The 21,845-nt window shown below is 46.1% G+C and overlaps 1 protein-coding gene across 3 annotated transcripts in view; it reads right to left on the reverse strand.

The window, feature by feature from the left end:
* Window positions 1-5,059: 5,059 nt before the first annotated feature.
* The window catches only part of Mapk14 (mitogen-activated protein kinase 14), a 55,434-nt gene continuing 38,648 nt past the window's right edge, over window positions 5,060-21,845 (reverse strand). For 2 of the 3 annotated variants that reach the window (XM_048347878.1, XM_048347880.1), the window contains 4 exons: window positions 20,511-20,590; window positions 14,103-14,181; window positions 10,058-10,231; window positions 5,060-8,008 (listed from right to left, as the gene is read on the reverse strand). In XM_048347878.1, coding sequence (XP_048203835.1) covers window positions 7,941-8,008; window positions 10,058-10,231; window positions 14,103-14,181; window positions 20,511-20,590 — 401 coding nt within the window. In that variant the 3' untranslated portion in view covers window positions 5,060-7,940. Of the gene's footprint in view, window positions 8,009-10,057; window positions 10,232-14,102; window positions 14,182-15,763; window positions 15,844-20,510; window positions 20,591-21,845 lie in introns of all 3 variants that reach the window. The other variant, XM_048347879.1, reaches the window with a different exon arrangement.

The raw sequence follows: 21,845 nt of genomic DNA on the forward strand, positions 1-21,845 counted from the left end.
TCTTTAAACAGTAAACAGGTCTTACATCTTGAAGGAAAATAGGAAAAGTCACGTGGTAAGTGTCACGGTGCTTGTAAGCTCAGTGGAGTCACAGGCACCTGGCTGGACTGGAGGCTGGGCGAGCGTGCCAGGGAGGGACAGGATGCAGTTGGTGAGGACGGAGGTGCCTGCTCCAGATGGGGCCCCTCCCTTCCACAAGCCCTTGCCAGTCACTCCCCAGATCACTGGGCAGAGCAGTGGTTGGCCAAGTTCTGCACGCCCAAGCAATGGCTCAGAGGAAATGGGTCTTCATGTCACCGTGGCAGATGATGACCTGACACCGGAAACACATGGCAGAGCCAGCTGATCAGGTCCAGGCCACACGCAAAAGAAAACACAGGCCTTGAACTCCCACATCAACTCCTGCCAACTGCAGGGAAGGTGGTGGTCAAAGAGGCACGTGGCCCAAAAATGCCCCCTTTCCCACCAGCCACCTGTGCAGTGAGGCTCTGTGCTTGGGGCCCTGGGAGGTGGCCGGCGATTGTTCAGGACTTCCTTTCCCCATTCCCAGGGCAAGGCCACAGAAGCGCAGCAGGGTGGGGATCTGACTTTTATTCTTTCCTCTTCTTCCGGTGCCTGACACTTAGAAGGCACCTACCACACATCTGTAGAATGGCTGAGTGAGATAACAGACACCATCGTGGCTTTCGATTGTTTCCTTGATATTTGGGGTTTAAAGGGGCAGATGGATGGGCAAACAGGAGGAATTTTCTGGATCATATCAGCTACTGCCAATAACCTTCTGAGTCCTGTCCTAATTCATTAAATTGTTGCACACCCAAACTGAATTACAGAATATGTAGCCAACAAACCAAGAGCACAATTATACTCACATTTGCACTTCTCTCTACAAATGGACCAGCTGTACTTCCTAGTCTCCGGATGATGAACTTTGAGGGGATAGACGTATTTGTTTCCTTTCCTTTCTTTAAAAAATGCTGAGTAAGCTTTTCTGCAGCATCATTTCTTTCTTTCTTTTTTGCCAGTCCTGGGCCTTGAACTCAGGGCCTGAGCACTGTCCCTGGCATCTTTTTGCTCAAGGCTAGCATTCTGCCACTTGAACCACAGTGCCACTTCTGGCCATCTTCTGTATATGTGGTGCTGAGGAATCGAACCCAGGGCTTCATGTACGAGGTAAGCACTCTTGCCACTAGGCCATATTCCCAGCCCGTGCAGCATCATTTCTTAGAAAAGATGAATATGTATTTGGTTTCTCTTTTTGTTTTTATTTTTTGTGCTGGCCCTGGGGTTATATCCTTGAGCTTTTGTAACTAGAGATGAGTCTCATGGACTTTCCTGCCCAGGCTGGCTTTGAACTGCCATCCTCAGATCTCGGCCTCCTGGGTAGCTAGGATTATAGACATATGTGAGTCACCAATGCTGAGCTTTGGTTTCTTCTTTTACATGGTCTTGGCTTCTAAAGACTGCTGATTGCAAAACAGGAAGCAGGGGCTGGAGATATGGCTCACTGGTAAAGCATTTGCCTGTTATGTGCAAAGCCCTGGGTTTAACATCTGACACCACAAAAGAAGGGCACAGAAGGACGAAGTGATCTGCAAGTGATTAAAAGATGACAGTCATGTACTCATTGGTCAATCGTGAACGCCTCTGCAGGGTGTGGTGGCTCACACGTGTCATTCCGGCTACTGGGAAGGTGGAGAAGCAGGATGGTGATTGGGGGCCAGCTCAGGCTGAGTTATCCAGATCTCATCTCAACTAAAGCTCCATGGGAGGTGGAAGTAGAAGGGTTTCGGTCCAGGCCACCCCACCTGGACAAAAACACAAGAGCCTACCGGAAAAATTACAACAAAAAGGGTGTGCCTCAAGGGGTAGATAGCACTTGCTTGGCCAGCATGAGGTTGACTCAAATCTCAGATCAAAGAGAGAGAGAGAGAGAGAGAGAGAGAGAGAGAGAGAGAGAGAGAGAGAGAGAGAGGTGCCAGGTGTTGGCACCTGTGATCCTAGCTATTCAGGAGGCTGAGATCTGAGAATCATGGTTCAAAGCCAGCCCGAGCAAGAAAGTCTGTGAGACTCTTGCCTCCAGTTTAATCACTTGAAAACTGAAGTGGCACTGTCACTCAAGTGATAGAATTGGCCAGTCTTGAGCTGAAGAGCTCAGAGACATCACCCAGGCCCAGAGTTCAAGTCCCACAACAGATAAAACAAAGTGTTGCTGGGTACCAGTAACTTGTTCTTGTAATCCTAGCTACACAAGAGGCTGAGATATGAGTTCAAAGCCATCCCAGGCAGAAAAGTCTGGAATCTTTTAACAAGCAGAAGCCAGAAGCGGAGGTGTGACTCAAGTGATAGAGCACCAGCCTTCAAGGAAAAAGCTAAGGGACAGGACCGAAGTCCTGAGTTCAAGCCCCACTATTAGCACAAAAAAAGAAAGAAAAAGGAGGGGAACATATACTCTGGTTTGCTACATCATTGTTCCTCCTTCACAATGTACCTCACACACATTCCCAGACCTCTCCATGTGCTACTTACAGTGCAGATGGCCTTGTACCAGTCAGATCCTTACTGACAGGCAAGCATCACCCAGCCTTGCTAAGTGGCATGAAGGCTGGGAATATGGCCTAGCGGTAGAGAGCTCGCCTCGTATACATGAAGTCCTGGGTTCGATTCCTAGCACCACATAAACAGAAAAAGCCGGAAGTCGTGCTGTGGCTCAAGTGGGAGAGTGCTAGCCTTGAGCAAAAAGAAGCCAGAGACAGTGCTCAGGCCCTGAGTTCAAGCCCTACAACTGGCAAAAAAACAAAACAAAGTAAGTGGCATGAAATACTCCTGTACATTTTTGTGTACCTGTGAGGACTTCCAGAAATGTAAATGCTAGGTTCAAAGGGTACGACTATTACTACCTATCTTAAGTATAAATAAAAGCAGTCCCTCATTATTTGCATCTTCATTAACCAAGTCCTTCCAACTATCAGATCATAGAGAAGAGAAAGCAATCGCCATCTGGGAGCAGGTACTAATGACCTGACTACTTCTGAATGCGCCTTTGCCTCCTAAGTGACCCCAGAGTGGGTGCACCTGCCTAAATTCTAGTCTGCTGGTCTCTAGGGCACTATCGTAAACATAGGACAACTGATTAAACAACAACAATGCAGGCTAACTGCAGTAACCACAGGTCTTGAGAATGATGGTAGACTTACTATTAGAAAACTCAAATCTCAAGCAAAGCCACTGAGAAATCGATGTCAGATTCAGAATGGTGAAGAGGTAGGTGCTGATGGGTACTTAGAAACAAGGGGTTTGTGCAATACTAAGTTTCATGAAAATATTTCATCTAAAAATCTATCACTTGAGTCATCCTACGCTCATGAGAATTGTTAGGTGTGCTAGGTGGGCGTGGTGGTGCATGCTATAGATTCCAGGAGGTGGAGACAGGATTGTGTGTTCAAGGAGAGCTGGGCAAAGTTGGTGAGACCTTGTCTCAAAAACCAAAAACATACTGGGGAAATGGGTCAAATGGTAGAGTGCCTGTCTAGCAAGTGTGAGGAACTGGGTTCAATCCTCAATACCTAAGAATTACAAGCAAGCTTTTGTAATTTTATCCCATCTTTGTGAGAACAGTCCCAATGAGATTTCCTCCCTCCCTAAGTTCTCTACATACTGTGTGGGCTTGTGTATGTGAGCACCAGTATTGAGGCTTGAACTCAGGGCCTCTTAGTTGTTGTTTTGCTCTAGGCTGGCACCGTACCACTTGAGCCACAGCTCCACTTCTTGCTTTTTGATATTCAACTGGAGATGAGCCTCACAGACTTCCTTCCTTGCCTTGGCTGGCTTCAAACCACAACCCTCAGATCATAGCCTCCTGAGTAGCTAAAATTACAGGTATGACCGCCGGTGCCCAGCAGATTAGAAGGTTTTGGTCCTGAGTTTTCAGTGTATTTATTCACTTAGGGTGACTTTTGTGGTGTCAGCTCTCCTTGGGCTCAGCAGGCCCACCCACCTCTTCAGAAGGAAGGCCTCAGCCATGCCTAGCATGTGACCTATGGTCATGTGACCTCCACAGCAGCACTTGTATTCCATGTGAGGACCAGGACCCTTTATGAAGCCATTGACCCCAGGAATGAAGCCTGAGCTTTTTGGCCTCCATTCATTGCCGTTGGCTCTAGCTGCCAACCAGGGACTAGACATGGGACAAAACAGCTTGCTCTCAGTATCCTCCTGGGCCACCCAAGGCTGCCTGTCAGGACATACACGGGCAAAGGACCCGAGCGCCCGGCGGTGAGGCCCACTAGTTCTGTGATAACACTCACCAGTTTTTAACGATAGGTTCAAGTGCCATTAGTGGGGCTGGGAATATGGCCTAGTGGTAGAGTGCTGTCTCGTATACATGAAGCCCTGGGTTCAATTCCTCAGCACCACATATATAGATAAAAGCCAGAGGTGGCGCTGTGGCTCAAGTGGCAGAGTGCTGGCTTTGAGCAAAAAGAAGCCAGGGACAGTGCTCAGGCCCTGAGTCCATGCCCCAGGACTGGCAACAAAAACAAAACAAATAAATCAAGTGCTATTAGGAAAGAGTTATAAAATACATTTGCTTAAGTCTGTAAACAATGTATACAAAGGTACATACCCATGCTCTCTGGCTATTCTTAAATTATACTCACTCTTAGGATGTCTAAGCTGCAAAGAACTTAAAAGTTCATTTTAGGGCTGGAGATATAGCCTAGTGGCAAGAGTGCCTGCCTCGGATACACGAGGCCCTAGGTTCGATTCCCCAGCACCACATATACAGAAAACGGCCAGAAGCGGCGCTGTGGCTCAAGTGGCAGAGTGCTAGCCTTGAGATGGAAGAAGCCAGGGACAGTGCTCAGGCCCTGAGTCCAAGGCCCAGGACTGGCCAAAACAAAAAAGTTCATTTTATAAAGATGAGGACCCTGAGTGGAAGTCCTGGGGTAAGGGGGCTGAGCTTCTTTGCACACTGTAGGGTCTGCTCTCTGTCCTGACAGCTCATGTCAACTATAGCATAAGACCAGCCACAGACAATACGGAAACAAATACCGGGGTAATATTCTCATAAAACTTTATTGATGGACATCAAGATTTGAATTTGACATGACTTTTCACATGCTACAAAAATATTTTCCTCTGTTGATAGTTCTCAACCTTTGAAAAATGGAAAAACCATTCTTAGCAGGTTCTGCACAAAACCAAGCAATGGGGGAGGGGCTTGGGCTGCAGGGGCCGTTGGCTGAGCCCCGCCCCATCACATGGACTCACTGCAGTAATACAAACCCTGCTTCTAATACCTTGTTTATTTATTTGCTGTTCACTTTCCAGACCCAGGTTCTCTTCACCATAAATACACAAGTAAATGTTTTCTAAATGTTTGGAGTAAGATCTGTAAGAATCTCATGCCGGGCCACAGTTGAAAGAACATTGATACAATGCCATGTTGGGCATTAAATCAAAACAATCAAGAGAAACACATAATTAATTTGAGAAATTCACTGAATTTGAAAAATAGGCTTTATTTTTAACCAGTGGTATTGTCTGACATCCTATATGGCATACCTGATTACAGCCAAGTTCATGAATACAAAACAAATAAAATACCAGTTTCCCTCCTCCTCTCCCTTGTCAGAATTCAGCTGAGAGAAACTGGGAGGATTATGCTCAGAACCCACGGAACTCTCCCAGCTTTGAGTTCAGGTTCCTCAAGCACAAAGCCTCCTAACACAAATGTGGTCACATGTGCAAAGACCTTATATATATGTATATATACGCATATATATACATATATACACACACGTGTGTATATATGTATATATACACACAATATTCAGAGCAGTATTTCTGTATGAAATCACACTAGCATTTACAACCAAACATGGCTGATGAAGTTCATCTTGCTGTTGATGGTGAGGATTTCAGAGGTGAGGCTCTTCTGCTCACTTTCCTTCAAGTGCACAGAATCCCGGGTGGGAGGCCACTGGTGCCTGTCTGCACCGCCTTCCTTCTGGCTCCAGTGGATTCAGGGGCCCCACCTAGCCCTCTGGAGGCCACACATCACCCCACTAAAACTGAGACTGGATACAACCTTGGCTTAAATACAAGATTTGCCAACACTGAAATTGGCGTTACACTTCCTTAGTACACAGAGGCTTAAATATAGATGGGTCCTTGTATAGCACAGAATGCCTGAAATTCAGAAAATTACAACAGCAACACTTCTCTACCCCTGAGGATATTTCATCTATAAAGGCGAAAATATAAAATATTAAAATAATCTGCCCTTTCTCCCCATCAAAAGGAATCACATTCTCAAAGGATTCCTGCAATGTACAAAATTCTAAAACAAAATGTATTACTCCCTAAACCAAGACCACAAAATCAATCAATGTTAAGCTGCCAAAAAGACCTTTTTTCATGGAGGGGTAGAAAAGACACCTTGTTGACTAGTTTTCTTTTCTTTCTTTTTTTGAAATAATCATATTTAGAGAAAGATAGCAAAAGGAGTTTCTGGGCTCGTGAGCTTTTCATTTTTCACTTTGATTCAGAATAGTTCTTCGTATTGATAGTTGGGAGTGAACGACTTGTTTTGTTCCTGGGGAAAGCCCTGGTCTTCCCCAACACAGCTCTCCAAAAACAATTCATCGAAAATCAGATGGTGAGAATAAAAATGCTATCCATCCACCTGTTCCATCTTTTCCGGGTTTCCCCAGCAAGAGCACCTGGAGTATCAACTGTATTCAATGCAGAAGAGCGCAGGGGCTGTAGAGAGGAGGAAGTCACTTGCCCGCAGCATCAGCTGGGGAGATGTGAGATCAGAATCACCCAGGAGGTCTTCATAGGCAGACTGGCCCGGGGCCTCCGGAGGAGAATAGGACGAGCAGCAGCACATGCTCAAACATCAAGGTGTGCAAACACATCCTCACTGGGCTAGAAAGGAGCATACAGGAAGCACACAGACAGCAGCAGGAACCTGTGCCTGGCTACTGGGGTCAGTTCTTAGGAGAGCTCTGTCTTGCAGGTGAGAAGCAAGTGACATCCCCTGGGGATGTAGGAGAGGAAATGCAAATATACGCATGCGCACACATGCACACTTGGTTTCTTCCGGCTCACGGTGGCCACCCCACAGCTCTTGTCTACTTGCTTGGCTCAGAACTTCAGCAGCTGTAGTCTTTTTTAATTATCTACATGTCCTTCTCTCCTTTTTAAGGCACAAACATATTTATAGTTTCAAACACAAGGTGTCAAGTTCTGAGACCCATACTAAGCAAGTTAATCACAGGCTGGAGCACAGAAGGCAGTTGGTCCTTTCCGGCTGTAGGCATCACTGAGGCAGGCCTTGGACCTGAAGCAGTGAGGTGGGTTCCTCCTCCGTGTGCTGCTATGGCGTGTGGTCAAGTTCACCCCATGAACTTGACCAAGGTGGGGCCACAGGAGAAACCAAAGAAGCAAAAAGCATGACTAGGTCCAGGCATTTGTAAAAACTTTCACTTTGCATTTTCCATATCCTAACAAGATGGCAGCTCTTGTCTGCCTGAGCCAACTTTCAGAAAGAGTAGGTAGGCAGAATCTACGGCCATACCACCCTGAATGCACCCGATCTCGTCTGAGCTGGGAAGCCAAGCAGGACTGAGCCTGGTTAGTACTCAGATGGGGAAAAGAGCAGGCAGGACACGACGGCACAACTTCACAGAAAGTCACTGTGATCGGAGCTAGCTCACATTCTACTCTTCACCTTCCACAAAGACAAATGCACACACCCCCATCCACTCTCTCTCTCACACACACACATACTCACACTCTATGCGCACACACACTCCCCATCCACCTTGGAGGAAATCTTTCAACAAGAGGCACTTGAATGATATTTGGAGAGTTCCCATGAAAAGGCCTTCCCCTCACAGTGAAGTGGGAGCAACAGAACAGAAACCAGGTCCTCAGGACTCCATCTCTTCTTGGTCAAGGGGCGGTGGCACAAAGCTGACGACTTCATCATACGTCAGGCCTGGAAGTTGGGAAGGAAGAGTGAGCTTTGAGAGCTGGGACTATTCTCTTTGCTGGCAGGCACTCTGATTTCTAAGCTTAAGATCCTTCCTCTCATTCGGGCAAGTGGTTTGTGCAGAGAGCCACTGCTTCTCTTTTCTGTCATCACTGACTGCCTCCTCTTTAAAGTTCTGGAGAAGCTACCGGAATAACTGAAGCTGGGGCTGGGAATGCGGCTTAGTGGTAGAGCGCTTGCCTAGCATGCATGAAGCCCTGGGTTTGATTCCTCAGTACCACATATACAGAAAAAGCTGGGAGTGGTGCTGTGGCTCAAGTACTAGAGCTCTAGCCTTGAGCACAGAGAGGCTCAGGGACAGAGCCCAGGCCCTGAGTTCAAGCCACAGAATAGGCAAAAAAAAAAAAAAAAAAAAAAAAAGAATGACAGAAGCTGGGCATGGTGGCTTAAGCCTGTAATCCTGGCTAGTTGGTAGGCAGAGATGAGGAAGATCATGGTTCAAAGCCAGCCTGGGTAAACAGTACATAAGACTTCCATCTCAATCAATGGCTGAGGTAGTACTGTGTACCTGTTAACCCCAGTGACACGAGAAAGCACAAGTAGGATTGCAGTACAGGCTGGCTGGGGCATGAAGTGAGACCCTCCTTCAAAAATAACAAATGATAATCATAGCTACTCAGGAGACTGAGATCTGAAGATTGTGGTTCAAAGCTAACCCGGGCAGGAAAGTCTATGAGACTATAGTTTGGTTTTGGTTTTCTGCCAGTCCTGGGGCTTGAACTCAGGGCCTGAGCACTGTCCCTGGCTTCTTTTTGCTCAAGGCTAGCACTCTGCCACTTGAGCCACAGAGCCACTTCCGGCTTTTTCAATATACGTGGTGCTGAGGAATCGAATCCAGGGCTTCATGTATATGAGACGAGCACTTTACCACTAGGCCATATTCCCAGCCCCTGTGAGACTCTTATCTCCAATAAATTACCAAAATGCCAGAAATGGATCTGTGGCTCAAGTGGCAGAACACTAGCCTAGAGCACAAAACCTCAGTGCCCAGTGATAAATCAAGTCCCAGGACCAGCAAAACAACAACAACAACAACAACAACGTATAACCCCACTGGAGATGTGGCTCAAGTGGTAGAGTGGCTGTCTCACAAGTGTGAGGCCCTGAGTTTCTACTAGTAAAACAGCAGAGTAGTCACACTGTGGCAAAGATAGTCTTGGCTTTTCTGGTTTAACCAGAGTTCTGAACTTGTGATTTACAGAAAAAATAGGAGAATGGGTAATGGAAATGTGGATTCTATTCCTGTTTTTCTAAATAGGTTTTGGATAACAGATAAGATACAAACCCTGCTGGGAATATGGCCTAGTGGCAAGAGTGCTTGCCTTGTATACATGAAGCCCTGGGTTCGATTCCCCAGTATCACATACATAGAAAACAGCCAGAAATGGTGCTGTGGCTCAAGTGGCAGAGTGCTAGCCTTGAGCAAAAAGAAGCCAGGGACAGTGCTCAGGTCCTGAGTCCAAGGCCCAGGACTGGCAAAACAAAAAACAAAAAACAAACTCTTCTTATTTCAAAACCCTATTAACTATAAGATTGTAATAATGCCTTACCACTTCCCACTTATTTTAGATTTAATGATTGATTGATTGATCACCAGTCCTGGGGCTTGGACTCAGGGCCTGAGCACTGTTCCTGGCTTCTTTTTGCTCAAGACTAGCACTTTACCACTAGAGCCACAGCGCCACTTCCGTCTTTTTCTGCTTATGTGGTGCTGAGGAATCAAATTTAGATTTTTATTAATGAAAAACCTTTTAAGAATCCCAAAGCTCTTGATGGGAGGGGCGGTATTCTGACCAAGGGGATGAAGCATCTCCGAGGCCAGAGGCTGCGGTCTCCAGTGGACTCCATCAGCAGCCCTCAACTCCAAGTGCTACTGACTTGGATAGAGCCATCCAGCTTTTGTATTTCCTACAGCCTTTGGTAAGTGATTTACCCAGGGGAGATTTTACGGTAGAAATTCTCAAGGTGCATGTGAATCCCGCCCTCAGGACTTACTTTTCCATTCATCAATGAGGAGGTCCCTGCTTTCAAATGACTGGTCATAGGGATCGGCCACCGGCTCATCATCTGGATCATGGTACTGCGCAAAGTAGGCGTGTGCCAGGGCTTGGGCTGCTGTAATCCGCTTATCTGAGTCCAATACGAGCATCTTCTCCAGCAAGTCGACAGCTATTAATCAGTACCAGGGACAGGAAGGAAAATGAAGAGCATGAAGACGTCAGAAAAAAAACCTCTTGGTAACCTTGGAGGATAAATACTGCCATGATCACAGTTGTCATCACCGTGTAAAATAGAGGCATTTGCAACTTTACCAATTATTTCGTAGATGTGCTAAAAAGGAGGGAGCTCCCCAAAGAGATCAAGTTCCTAAGTTTCAACTTGAAAGTAGAAGGAAAACTGCCAGTCACACAGTTTTCTTTTTCTTTCTTTTGCCAGTCCTGGGGCTTGAACTCAGGGCCTGGGCACTGTCCCTGAGCTGCTTTTGCTCAGGGCTAGCGCTCTAGCACTTGAGCTACAGCATTGCTTCCAGCCTTTTCTGTGTATGTGGTGCTGAGGAATCGAACCGAGGGCTCCATGCGTGCTAAGCAAGCTCTCTATCACTAAGCCACATTCCCTGTCCCAGTCACACAGTTTTCTGTTTGCTCTCCTTAGAACAGACAAATATTTGTGGCTGCTGCTTCTCAGCTGAATGTGGATTCTATGATGGGCTTCTGCCATGCTGAGAGTAAAAAAAGTACCATTTCCTATACTTTGATGAAGAGTAAAGCCAGAGGTAAGCAAAAGACTTCTCAAACGGGGCTGGGGATATAGCCTAGTGGCAAGAGCGCTTGCCTCGTATACATGAAGCCCTGGGTTCGATTCCCCAGCACCACATATACAGAAAATGGCCAGAAGTGGCGCTGTGACTCAAGTGGCAGAGTGCTAGCCTTGAGCAAAAAGAAGCCAGGGACAGTGCTCAGGCCCTGAGTCCAAGGCCCAGGACTGGCAAAAAAAAAAAAAAAAAAAAAAAAGACTTCTCAAAGGTCTTGACAACTGTAAACATATACATCAGCACCCAAGGGGGTAATTTGAGTTTTCATTTGTGTTTTGGGAGGAACAGTGAAAAGAAGTCAGTGGCTGACGAAACAGAGCTGCTAACACTTCCATGGCTGGTCAGCATGCAGCATGCAGGGTACGTGCTCCTGAGGAGTGGTACTGTTTTGTCTGCCCCAAGAGGGACTCATTCTAGGACCCAGCTGCTGGCCATGGGCTGCTAGGCATGCCTGAACTCTGGGGAGTGCTGTGCTGAGCACCAGATGCTCCTTTTGACATACTCAATGGCAGTCTCATCTGCTAAAGTGGTGTCTGGTTCTTTTCAATGCTGAAATGTCATGGTGCCAGAAGACGGGGACACCTATTAGGATGTATGTGACCTAAATAATAAGCTACTCTTCCAGAAAAAGTGTGCTCCTCTTTCAGAAAATAGAATTAATCATCTTTTTGAGTGTGTTAACAAAAGAGTTAAAAGGTGAGTTATGTCTTATCTAAACCATGGGGACTGGCAAAATGATACAAGAGTCACAATAAAGGTAAGGAAACTTCCAGCACCCATGCACTGGTATCTCACACATGGAATCCTTGCTACTCAGGAGATTAAGATCTGAGGATTGTGGTACAAAGCCAGCCTGGGCACGAAAGTCTGTGAGACTCTTATCTCCAATGAATCGGCAGAATGGCTTAAAGTGGTAGAGTGCCAGCCTTGAGCAAAAGAGCTCAGGGACTGTGCCCAGGCCCCCAAGTTCAAGCCATATGACTGACAAATAAACCAACAACTTCCATCATATACCTCTTGCCGACATCTTGGAGTACTTGTAGCTCAACAGGAGCTTCTCACAGATCCTTGAAGGAAACAGGACAGCTCAAGTGAGAGCATGCTAGAGCAGACGCAAACCTTAACCAAGAACCAGCGAGAGTGGGAATTCATCCCTGGGCAGCAGAGCGACCCAGTGAAGATCTGACCCACTCTATCTCCAAGGCTGATGCGAATCCATTGAGAAGAGCCATGTACTTCGGAGCACGAGCATCTCTGCTATTTTAAGAACTATCACAGCCACACAGAAACCCCTCTTCATGATTTCTGTGGTGAAGTTCTTAAAACAAGTAACACAACTTGGCCTTTATCCGAATTTCTTTTTTTTTTTTTTTTTTTTTGCCAGTCCTGGGCCTTGGACTCAGGGCCTGAGCACTGTCCCTGGCTTCTTCCCGCTCAAGGCTAGCACTCTGCCACTTGAGCCACAGCGCCGCTTCTGGCCGTTTTCTGTATATGTGGTGCTGGGGAATCGAACCTAGGGCCTCGTGTATCCGAGGCAGGCACTCTTGCCACTAGGCTATATCCCCAGCCCTTTAATCCGAATTTCTTAGGATCATCAACCCTTAAAAGGAAAACACTAAGCCTGAAGTAGAGCTGCTGGGAATCTTACACAGAGCAATGACCCACATGGACTCAAAAAATGCAGTGAGATGACCAAGCATAATCCTATAATCTTAAGAAAAGGTGCTGGTGACACTAACTGTCATCGCAATTCTGCTTTCCTGGGAGGTCCTAGTTTGGTCTGCCCTTAAATAAACAGCATTGTCTACTACACTCTCCTAGGTCAATGAACCTGAGCCTCAGGCAAAGCCACCTTCTGGGGCCATTTGAAGCCCACACCGGCCCCCAGCTTTAAGGAACAGAGCCATTCCTGAGAAGCTGCTGGTTCCTTCCCTTTGCTAAGGATCTGGAGGTGATGGAGGAGGAAGGACTATGGAGCCAATCTAAAGTGTAGGAAGGCAAGTCAGCTCTGCGAAGAAGAATGGATGGGTAAAGCTGCCAAGGAGCAGAGGCTGGGGGAGGGGAAGTACCTGAGCGCACCAGGTAGCTCCCAACTGAGAAGAGGAGGGCAGCACCCGCAGGTGGTGCCCGGTGGGTCTGCTGAACGCCCACTGGTGCTTCAATTGTTTCTCCCCTCAGCATGGGGCAACGTGAATTAGCAGCAGCATGAACAAGCCACAGGCTGTCTTGTGTACCTCTGGCCTTCCTGCCACCCCAGTGTTTTCTCTCAACATTCCAATTCCTTTGCTTTCTTCACTCATTACTCATTTCTCAAACTAAATCTGGTGGTCATACACATATAGCCTCCTCCCCAACCACCCTCCCCACCCCGCCGCTTTTGTTAGTCATGGGGCTTGAATTCAGGGCTTGGGCTCTATCCTTCAGCATTTTTTTTTTTTTTTTTTGGCCAGTCCTGGGCCTTGGACTTAGGGCCTGAGCACCATCCCTGGCTTCTTCCCGCTCAAGGCTAGCACTCTACCACCTGAGCCACAGTGCCCCTTCTGGCCATTTTCCATATATGTGGTGCTGGGGAATTGAACCGAGAGCTTCATGTGTAGGAGGCAAGCGCTCTTGCCACTAGGCCATATTCCCAGCCCTCCTTCAGCATTTTTGCTCAAGGCTAGTGCTCTACCACTTGAGCCACAGCTCCACCTCCCGATTTCTGGTGGTTAATTGGAGATAAGAGTCTCAGAGTCTTATGGACTTTTCTGTCTGGGCTGGCTCTGAACCATGAACCTCAGATCTCAGCCTCCTAAGTAGCTAGGATTACAGGGGTAAGCCACCAGTGCCCAGACACATACACACTTTTAAAAAAGTTACAATACGGGCTGGGAATATGGCCTAGTGGCAAGAGTGCTTGCCTCCTACACATGAAGCTCTCGGTTCGATTCCCCAGCACCACATATATGGAAAACGGCCAGAAGGGGCGCTGTGGCTCAGGAGGCAGAGTGCTAGCCTTGAGAGGGAAGAAGACAGGAGCAGTGCTCAGGCCCTGAGTCCAAAGCCCAAGACTGGCCAAAAAAAAAAAAAAAAAAGTTACAATACAAGCATAGACAATAGATGCAATTATTTATCACATTCCAATATTTAATTGATAGTATTTGATTTGGAGAAAGGGAAAAACTCCCTTCAAATCCCTTAGGTCAACAACCAATTCAATACCATGGAATGAGAAAATGATCAACTTACCCAGGGGATTGGCACCAATAAATACATTTGCAAAGTTCATCTTAGGCATCTGGGTCAAAGACTGAATATAGTTTCTTGCCTGTAAAAATAAAGGTTTTCAGAATGACTTTGTTCAACAGCATCTTGGTTCTGGTTCAGAACATCCATCAGAGACTTCTCTCTTTTACTGTCTCCTAATTTCTCTATGCATGACAATCATCTTTATATGCTTTCTCTTACAGCTATATTCCATGTGAACAAGACAACTAATCAGTTTAGTTCCCTTTCATTAGCTTTCTGATTGTACGAAGATCAGAAGTTTAAAAAAAACAGAGGTCAAGACTTCTGAGCAGCTCTTTTTCTGAGGCAGTCTTCCTAAACATATAAATTTGGCAGAGGAGTAGGTACAGAAAAGCAGTTGAAAACCTTTCTGATTTGAAAAGAAAGTTATAGGAACTGGACATACATCCAGCTATATTCCCTTTCTAGTTGACCATGGAGATTAAAAGGAGAAACAGAAATAAGAAGACCACTCTCATCCAGAGAACAGTCATACCTTTAATAAAGATAGATATCTGGCTGGGAATGTGGCTTAGTGATAGATTGCTTGCTTAGCATGCATGAAGCCCTGGGTTCAATTCCTCAGTACCACATACACAGAAAAAGCTGGAAGTGGTGCTGTGCAAGTGGCAGAGTGCTACCCTTGAGCAAAAGCAGCTCAGAGACAGCACCCAGGCCCTGAGTTCAAGCCCCAAGACTGGGGGGGGGGGGCGGGGGGAAGGTATCTATCGATCAATCGTCTGGGCAAATGTAGCAGAAACAGAAACAAAGTTAGCGAAAAGGGCCTTCTGTGATGCCAGCCTGGTTCCCCAAAATAGAAAGGACATCTTACAAAGAAGGGCCCTAGTTACCTCTGACTGTAAAACTAGTCAGAATAAGTGGGTAAAACTCGTAAAGACCCTAGTTCCACCTAATACCTAAGTGTTCATATTTATTCCATTTCATGTGTCTTTTCAATACAACTCTCTTTCAGTCATAAAAAGAAAAGTGAGCCAGGTGCCAGCTGATGGCTCACGCTTGTAATCCTAGCCACTCAGGAAGCTGAAATCTGAGTATCAAGGTTCAAACCCAGCCTGGGGAGAAAAAGACTCTTATCTCTAGTTAACCAGAAAAAAAAAAACAAAACTGGAAGTGAAGGTATGGCTCAAGTAGTAGCATATCAGTCTTGAACAAAAAGGTTGAGTCAAGAGGAGGAGACCCAGAGTTCAAGTCCTAGTACTGGCACTAAAAAAAAAAAAAGTGAACAGGAAAGCAGGCTAATGATCTCAGTTATCTATTTACACCTCCCATGGAGTCATCTGACAGTAGTACACTTCAACTACAGGCAGAAACCTAGGAAGAAACACACAGCCCCTTGCACCCTAAATTCATAGGCCCACATAACAAAGGGACACAATTTTCTATTTATGAGCCTCACATTGCATTCTCGATCCCACTGACTGGTGATGTTTGATGTCAAATGCAACATTTTGCGACAGCACAGGGCAGTCATGGCCTCAGGACTCCTCAGGGCACATGCAAGCAAGCATTCAGTGACATTATGAAGCCTGTGTCAGTTACACGGAGGCACTACAGAGACTGTGGCCTTCTGACAGAGGCCTGTGCCTCACGGTTTTTCTCACCTCATGGCTTGGCATCCTGTTAATGAGGTAAGCAGGGGGCGTCCCGGTCAGACGCATAATCTGCTGAAGCTGGTTAATATCTTAGATCCCCGGTCAAGGGCATTGTTAAACACACAGTACAAAAACAAAAACGAAAACAAAACAAAACAAAAAACCCCACAACTTTCCAACTCAAAGTTTTAAGTTAAAAAAAAATCCACCCCCAAAGAACACAAAACAAAACCCCACTTCCCACCCACCCCAAGCTAATGCCCAAGGCTGCATGTTAACGCATGCGTCGGTGAATGGCACAGGTTGTTAGGCACGTAGCCAGGGAGTAGCCATGCACACAGGAAAAGTTCATTTTCTTTGCTTTTAGCATATTCTTCAGTGTTCAATAGTCTAGGTGTCCCTGGAATCTGATTGCTCCTTGATCCAGGATGCCAGCCAGAGAATTGTTTCAAGAACTAATGGCCAAAACCCGTGTGCCTGTGGGATTAAAAATAGATGACTGAGAAAAATAAAATATCCAACCAAGGAAGAGATTCATTATTTGTGGCACAGGTTCTCCAAGGCATGAGCCCTCCAAATGAAAACGTGGGTGGGAGGGCAGATTGAGAAGCAATGCCCAGTCTCAAAGGCATTAGCGATGGGACATTTAAAATACATGCCACACACACACATACACTACACACACACAGGTTAAGTGGAGGAGGGGAGGAGGAAGTCAGAGGCTAACAGCAGAGGCAAAATAGAAGTTATAAGCCATCGACAGAATTATGGCATGCTACAAAAGTTATTTCCACAAGTCTCTCTAAGGAGTAAATCTAATAGATTAACTTCACAGAACAGGCAGCTGGGAGGAAGTGTGCAAAACATATTATGATGGAGGCAGAACTGAGTTTTCCTCACATTTAAGTTCTACTTCAAAGTCTTTTCCTTAACTATCACCACAATTCCCCCATTCTAAGTCACTCACTCCCCCAAATAGAAGTACCAAGTGCTAGTTTATCATGCATTCCCACTGAAAGCCAGAAGTGCTACAGTTTCTAAATCCTCACCTTAATTCAACTTCCTTTCTTATTATAATCAGTTCTGTCCTTCAGCTGTAGTATCATCTTCAATTAGAGCTATGCCATATCATTTTGCCTCTTTGTGGCTTTCCTGAATAATTTCTCTACTTAATACTTAATCTTATCCTCCAATTGCAACTCCGTTGTGGTCAGATTACTGCTAAAGTATGTGTCTACAGCTAGCCTCAGGGACACAGCTGGGAACAGGTGCTCCACTGGGCTCCTGCATCTCAAAGACAAAGGCCAGCACACTGTCATCACACAGTGTATCAAATAAACCATCTGGTAAACAAGCCTGGAGAAATGAGTGTCACAAAGTAAACCAGTGATGGTAGGCTACCAGCTAGGCCTTCAACGTTGGAATCCGGCCAACCCTCTTCCTTTCTGGGAGCAGTATGTGGCCTGGACATGTTCTGGTTCTCTCTTCTTTAATCAGTAGGTGATGATGTCCCCCTCCTGTCAGCTAGTTCTAGAAAAAACGGTGAGTCAAGCTTTTGCTTTTGTAATACAATGTTTTGTTCTTTCCCTGGTTACTCAAGGTTCTGGGATACCAACCAAATAAATTCTCAGTCCTTAAGCCACAAGCATCCAATTTATCCCCTTTCTTAAGCCACATCCTAACCTCTTCCCAATGTTGGTTGCATTTTCTGGCTTCTTCTTAATTTTTGGTGCTGGTCCTCACTTTGACCTCTGGGCCTAAGTGCTGTCCTTTAGATTGCTGTGCTCAGGGCTGGCTCTCTACCACTTGAACCACAGCTCCAATTCTAGCTTTTTGCTGGTTAATTGGAGATAAGAGTCTCACAGACTTTCCTGCCCAGACTGGCTTTGAACTGCGGTCTTTAGAACTCAGCTTACTGAGTAGCTAGGATTAAAGGTGTGAGTCACCAGCACCAGGCTTGGGCTGTTTTTTCTTACTCAGAATGTCCCTGTTACAAATGTAGGCTTGTGTTATTAGCCAGTGCTTTTCAGGAATAATAAAAATAATAAAGATATCTACGTTGGGAGTGTGGTTTAGTGGTAGAGTGCCTGCCTAGCATGCATGAAGCCCTGGGTTCAATTCCTCAGTACCACATAAACAGGAAAAAAAAAAAGATATCTAGTCTTTTTGTGTACCATGTTTCCAACATTTAAAATCTTCAAACAATCTTACTCACCTGGCTTTGTTATTTCTCCATCCATCCATCATAAGATCCCTCCCCCTGCCCCCCCAGTGGTGCTGGGGATGGACCCCAGAGCCTGTGCACACGAGCGATCTCTCACTCAGCCCTTGCTTTTTTGAGATAGACTTTTAGTATGTGGCTCTGACTTGCCCCAAACTCTAGACGCTCTTGCTTCTGCCTCCCGGTGTGCTGGGATTAAAGGCACATGCTACATCATGTGCTTTAAAAATAAAAAGGTACTTGGGCACTGTCATTAACAGTAAATTAATCTTGCCTGCACTTTTAAACTATTTTTATCCACCTTCCACAATTATGTGGGGGAATCCATTCTGCTCTTCTTCCTGTTCTCAATACTGTATTGAGTAGGTTCTTTATTCTGGTTAATTCCATAATACTCAGTGCTGTATGGCAGCTGTTGAAATGTATGATGTGCCCATTTCTCATAAGACAAAGATAGCTCCTTATTAGCTCATGTAGCAAACACCACTTCTTCCTTAAACACAAATGATGGACTAATGATAAGTATGCACTAGGTTAGCCATCCTGTGTTTCGAAACCTCTCATCTGTGGGGCAGATGGCTAGGGCGGAGAGGGGCCATCATTCCCAGTCTCATTAGCACTGCTCATTAATTAACTGAGCTCCCTTCCAACCCTCCTTCTGGCCCTCGTCCTCCTGGAAAATCTAAGCCAAACTATTTGAAAAACATAAAAACAACTCATCCTTCCCTCAGCATCTTATGTTCTCTGATTTACTCTAATCTAGCTTCTGTACTTCGGAATGGAAAAGAAAAGAACTCTTGAGGTGAAGATTGTGGTCAACATTTCTGACAATGACTCTCAAAACAGTGCGCAGCCCCATGAGATGATGAGGACATCTGGGATCTCTGCTGAGCGCTGCCAAATGACTCAGCAGGACTCCAGCAAGTCACAGCTTCCCTGGGCCGTTGCCTCCTTATCCTAAGCAAGTAAACAAAACAAAACAAACAAGATAGATCCAGGACATCCCTTTGTTTTTGTTTTTGTTTTGTTTTGGCCAGTCCTGGGGCTTGGACTCAGGGCCTGAGCACTGTCCCTGGCTTCTTTTTGCTCAAGGCTAGCACTCTGCCACTTGAGCCACAGCACCACTTCCGGCTGTTTTCTGTATATGTGGTGCTGGGGAATTGAACCCAGGGCTTAATGTATACAAGGCAAGCACTCTTGCCTCTAGGCCATCTCCCCAGCTCCCATTCCTTTGTTGAATTTCTGCAGCTTGGAGACTGACATGTCACTGAGCTCTGTGGTCCTTTTAAGAGATGCAGAGATATACACCAGAGTTGGTATTCTTGGGGCTGGGAATGTGGCCTAGTGGTAGAGTGCTTGCCTAGCATGCATGAAGCCCTGGGTTCAATTCCTCAGCACCACATATATAGAAAAAGCCAGAAGTGGTGCTGTGGCTCAAGTGGTAGAGTGCTAGCCTTGAACAAAATGGAGCCAGGGACAGTGCTCAAGCCCTGAGTTCAAGCCCCAGGGCTGGCAAAAAGAAAAGAAAAGATGATATTCTTTGTCAGGGGGGTGATGAACCACTACACCCACCTGTTCATCCTGCCTCAAACCACACAGCTGGCTTCCCAACTGGGCAAAGGGGCCTTCAGTTAGGAATCCAGGAAGATGCAGCTGGACCTTGCACACTTTTTTTTTTTTTTAATCCAACTGCTGGGTGGGCAGATGGAGAGAAACAGGAGAAAGGCTGGACTTGTGTAGCTCCTCTCATGGCTCTGGCCCGAGAAAATGAATAACAGCAGGAAGTCATTGCCAAAGTAAGCCATAGTCACCTGCCCAGGGCTCCTTTCCAAATCCCCGCTCACAGGAATTGGAGCAGGAAAGCACCAGCTGCAAAGCCTTTCCTTAGCTTACTCAGCTTGGAGTTTGTAAGGAGGACTTAATACCACTCTCCTGCAGACGTGCGACGCCAGGAGCACAGGCATTTCCTGAGTGGCCTGAGGGCTGGGGAGAGAGGAAACTCTAGTGTGAACAAATATTTTCTGCTGGATGTGTGTTTATTCTACAACAACAGAAAGTGAATAACTTTGAGGGAGAAACAGGAAGGTGGAAATGAGGCACATTTCATTCTCTGAGTTGATGAGGTTAGCTTAATAAATGGGGAAGCTCATGCGCTAAGATCCAACACGAGCCCCAAAGTGAAAAAAACCTCATTCTCCATGAAACTTCAGAGAGAATGAAGTGAGGACATGGGGAATAAAGGCAAAATTTTCCAATTCCTGTTTTCCAGGTTACAACTGCCCAACAGAGGTTCCTGCAAACCAAGTACATACCCAGAAAAAGAGAGAACAAAACACACTCTTGCACGCAAGCAGGCACAAGTGTGTGTGCGCACACGCATGCACACCCCCCCCCCACACATACACCTCATCTCAGATATCAGCATACAAAGCGCATATGTGCTTACACACATACCAGGGTCAAAGTATAGAATGACGGGAGGCAAGTGGCAGACTCCCCACAGGGCAGGTAATTACAATCAAAGCATTAACTCACAGACTCTGAAGAGATTTTCTTCAAAAGCTCAGCCCCTGGGGTTCCAACGAGTCTTAAAATGAGCTTCAACTGATCAATATCTAATGGCAGACTATAAAGGAAAATGTTGGGACAAATAAAAATGGAAGAAACAAACAAATGAATAAATAAAAACAAATAAACAAAACCATAACAAATGAAACAAAAGAAACAAAACACCCCAACAACAAATTTAAAACCCCAAACCAAGGCAATAAGGTGGGCTCATCTAGTCAAGCCTTCTGCAGGACAGTCGGTTCAAGGAGGACATGCACCCCTGTACAAAAGTCAAAATGCTGCCCCAAGCATACCCACTTAGATTCATTTTGTGCATCTGTCAACATCACCAATCCGTAAAAATGAAGCACTTTTAGCTGGAGCTTAGCTGCCAAAGCTAGCAGATGAAAACGCAAAGTCTCCACTTAGCCAAGAGGCTCCGTCTGCACGCACCTCCTCACCTTCCACCAAAGCACCAGGACCTGGCACACACTGAGTGCTGGCAAGCAGAGGGCTACAGGAAAGGGGGAAAAAAAGCAGCAAAGCACAGCAGCTAAGGACGTGCAGTCTATTTGTGACTATTCCCCTAAGGCCTGACCTGAAGAGCTTGAAGCATGCCAATCCAGAGACTCGTGGAGATCCCAAAGCCTGCCCCCTCCACCAAGCCCGGGAGAGGCCTCTCCCTTTCACACCAGCTGCAGTGGGCTGAGGGCCAGCAGAGGGCGCTCTCTTGCTGTGTGTTCTTTCAAGAGCCGCACAAATAAGCAGAACACCCCAGCTTTCAACCTTACAAAGGCAAAGTGAATATAGAACATAGGCATCGGTGGCTCACACCTGTAGTCCTAGTTACTCAGGAGGCTGAGATTTGAGGATCTCGGTTCAGAGCCAGCCAGGGCAGAAAAATCCCTGTGAGACTCTTATTTGCAATGAACCACTCAAAAACCAAAAGTGACACTGAGACTCAAGTGGTAGAGTGCCTTGAGCACAGAGAAGCTTCTGCTTTTCCAGCTCTGGGCTTAATTTTTTATGGTAGCAGTGGGACTTGAACTCAAGACTTCAAGCTCTTATTTGGCTTTTTCACTCAAGCCAGAGCTCTATCACTTGAACCACACCTCCAGGTCTGTCTTTCTTTTGGTTGAATGAAGATAATAGTTTGCCTGGACTGGCTTCTAAACTCAATCTTCAGCTCTCAGCCTCCTGAGTAGCTAGGATTACAGGTGTGAGCCACTGGCATCCACCTCCCACTTACTTTTGAGTTAACATCATCCTTAGGGTAGTTTGGTAAATCCTGGCTGGCCTGAAAAAGACATGCTTCAATAG

The sequence above is a fragment of the Perognathus longimembris genome, chromosome 6 (assembly GCF_023159225.1).
Source record: "Perognathus longimembris pacificus isolate PPM17 chromosome 6, ASM2315922v1, whole genome shotgun sequence".
Lineage (NCBI taxonomy): Eukaryota > Metazoa > Chordata > Mammalia > Rodentia > Heteromyidae > Perognathus > Perognathus longimembris.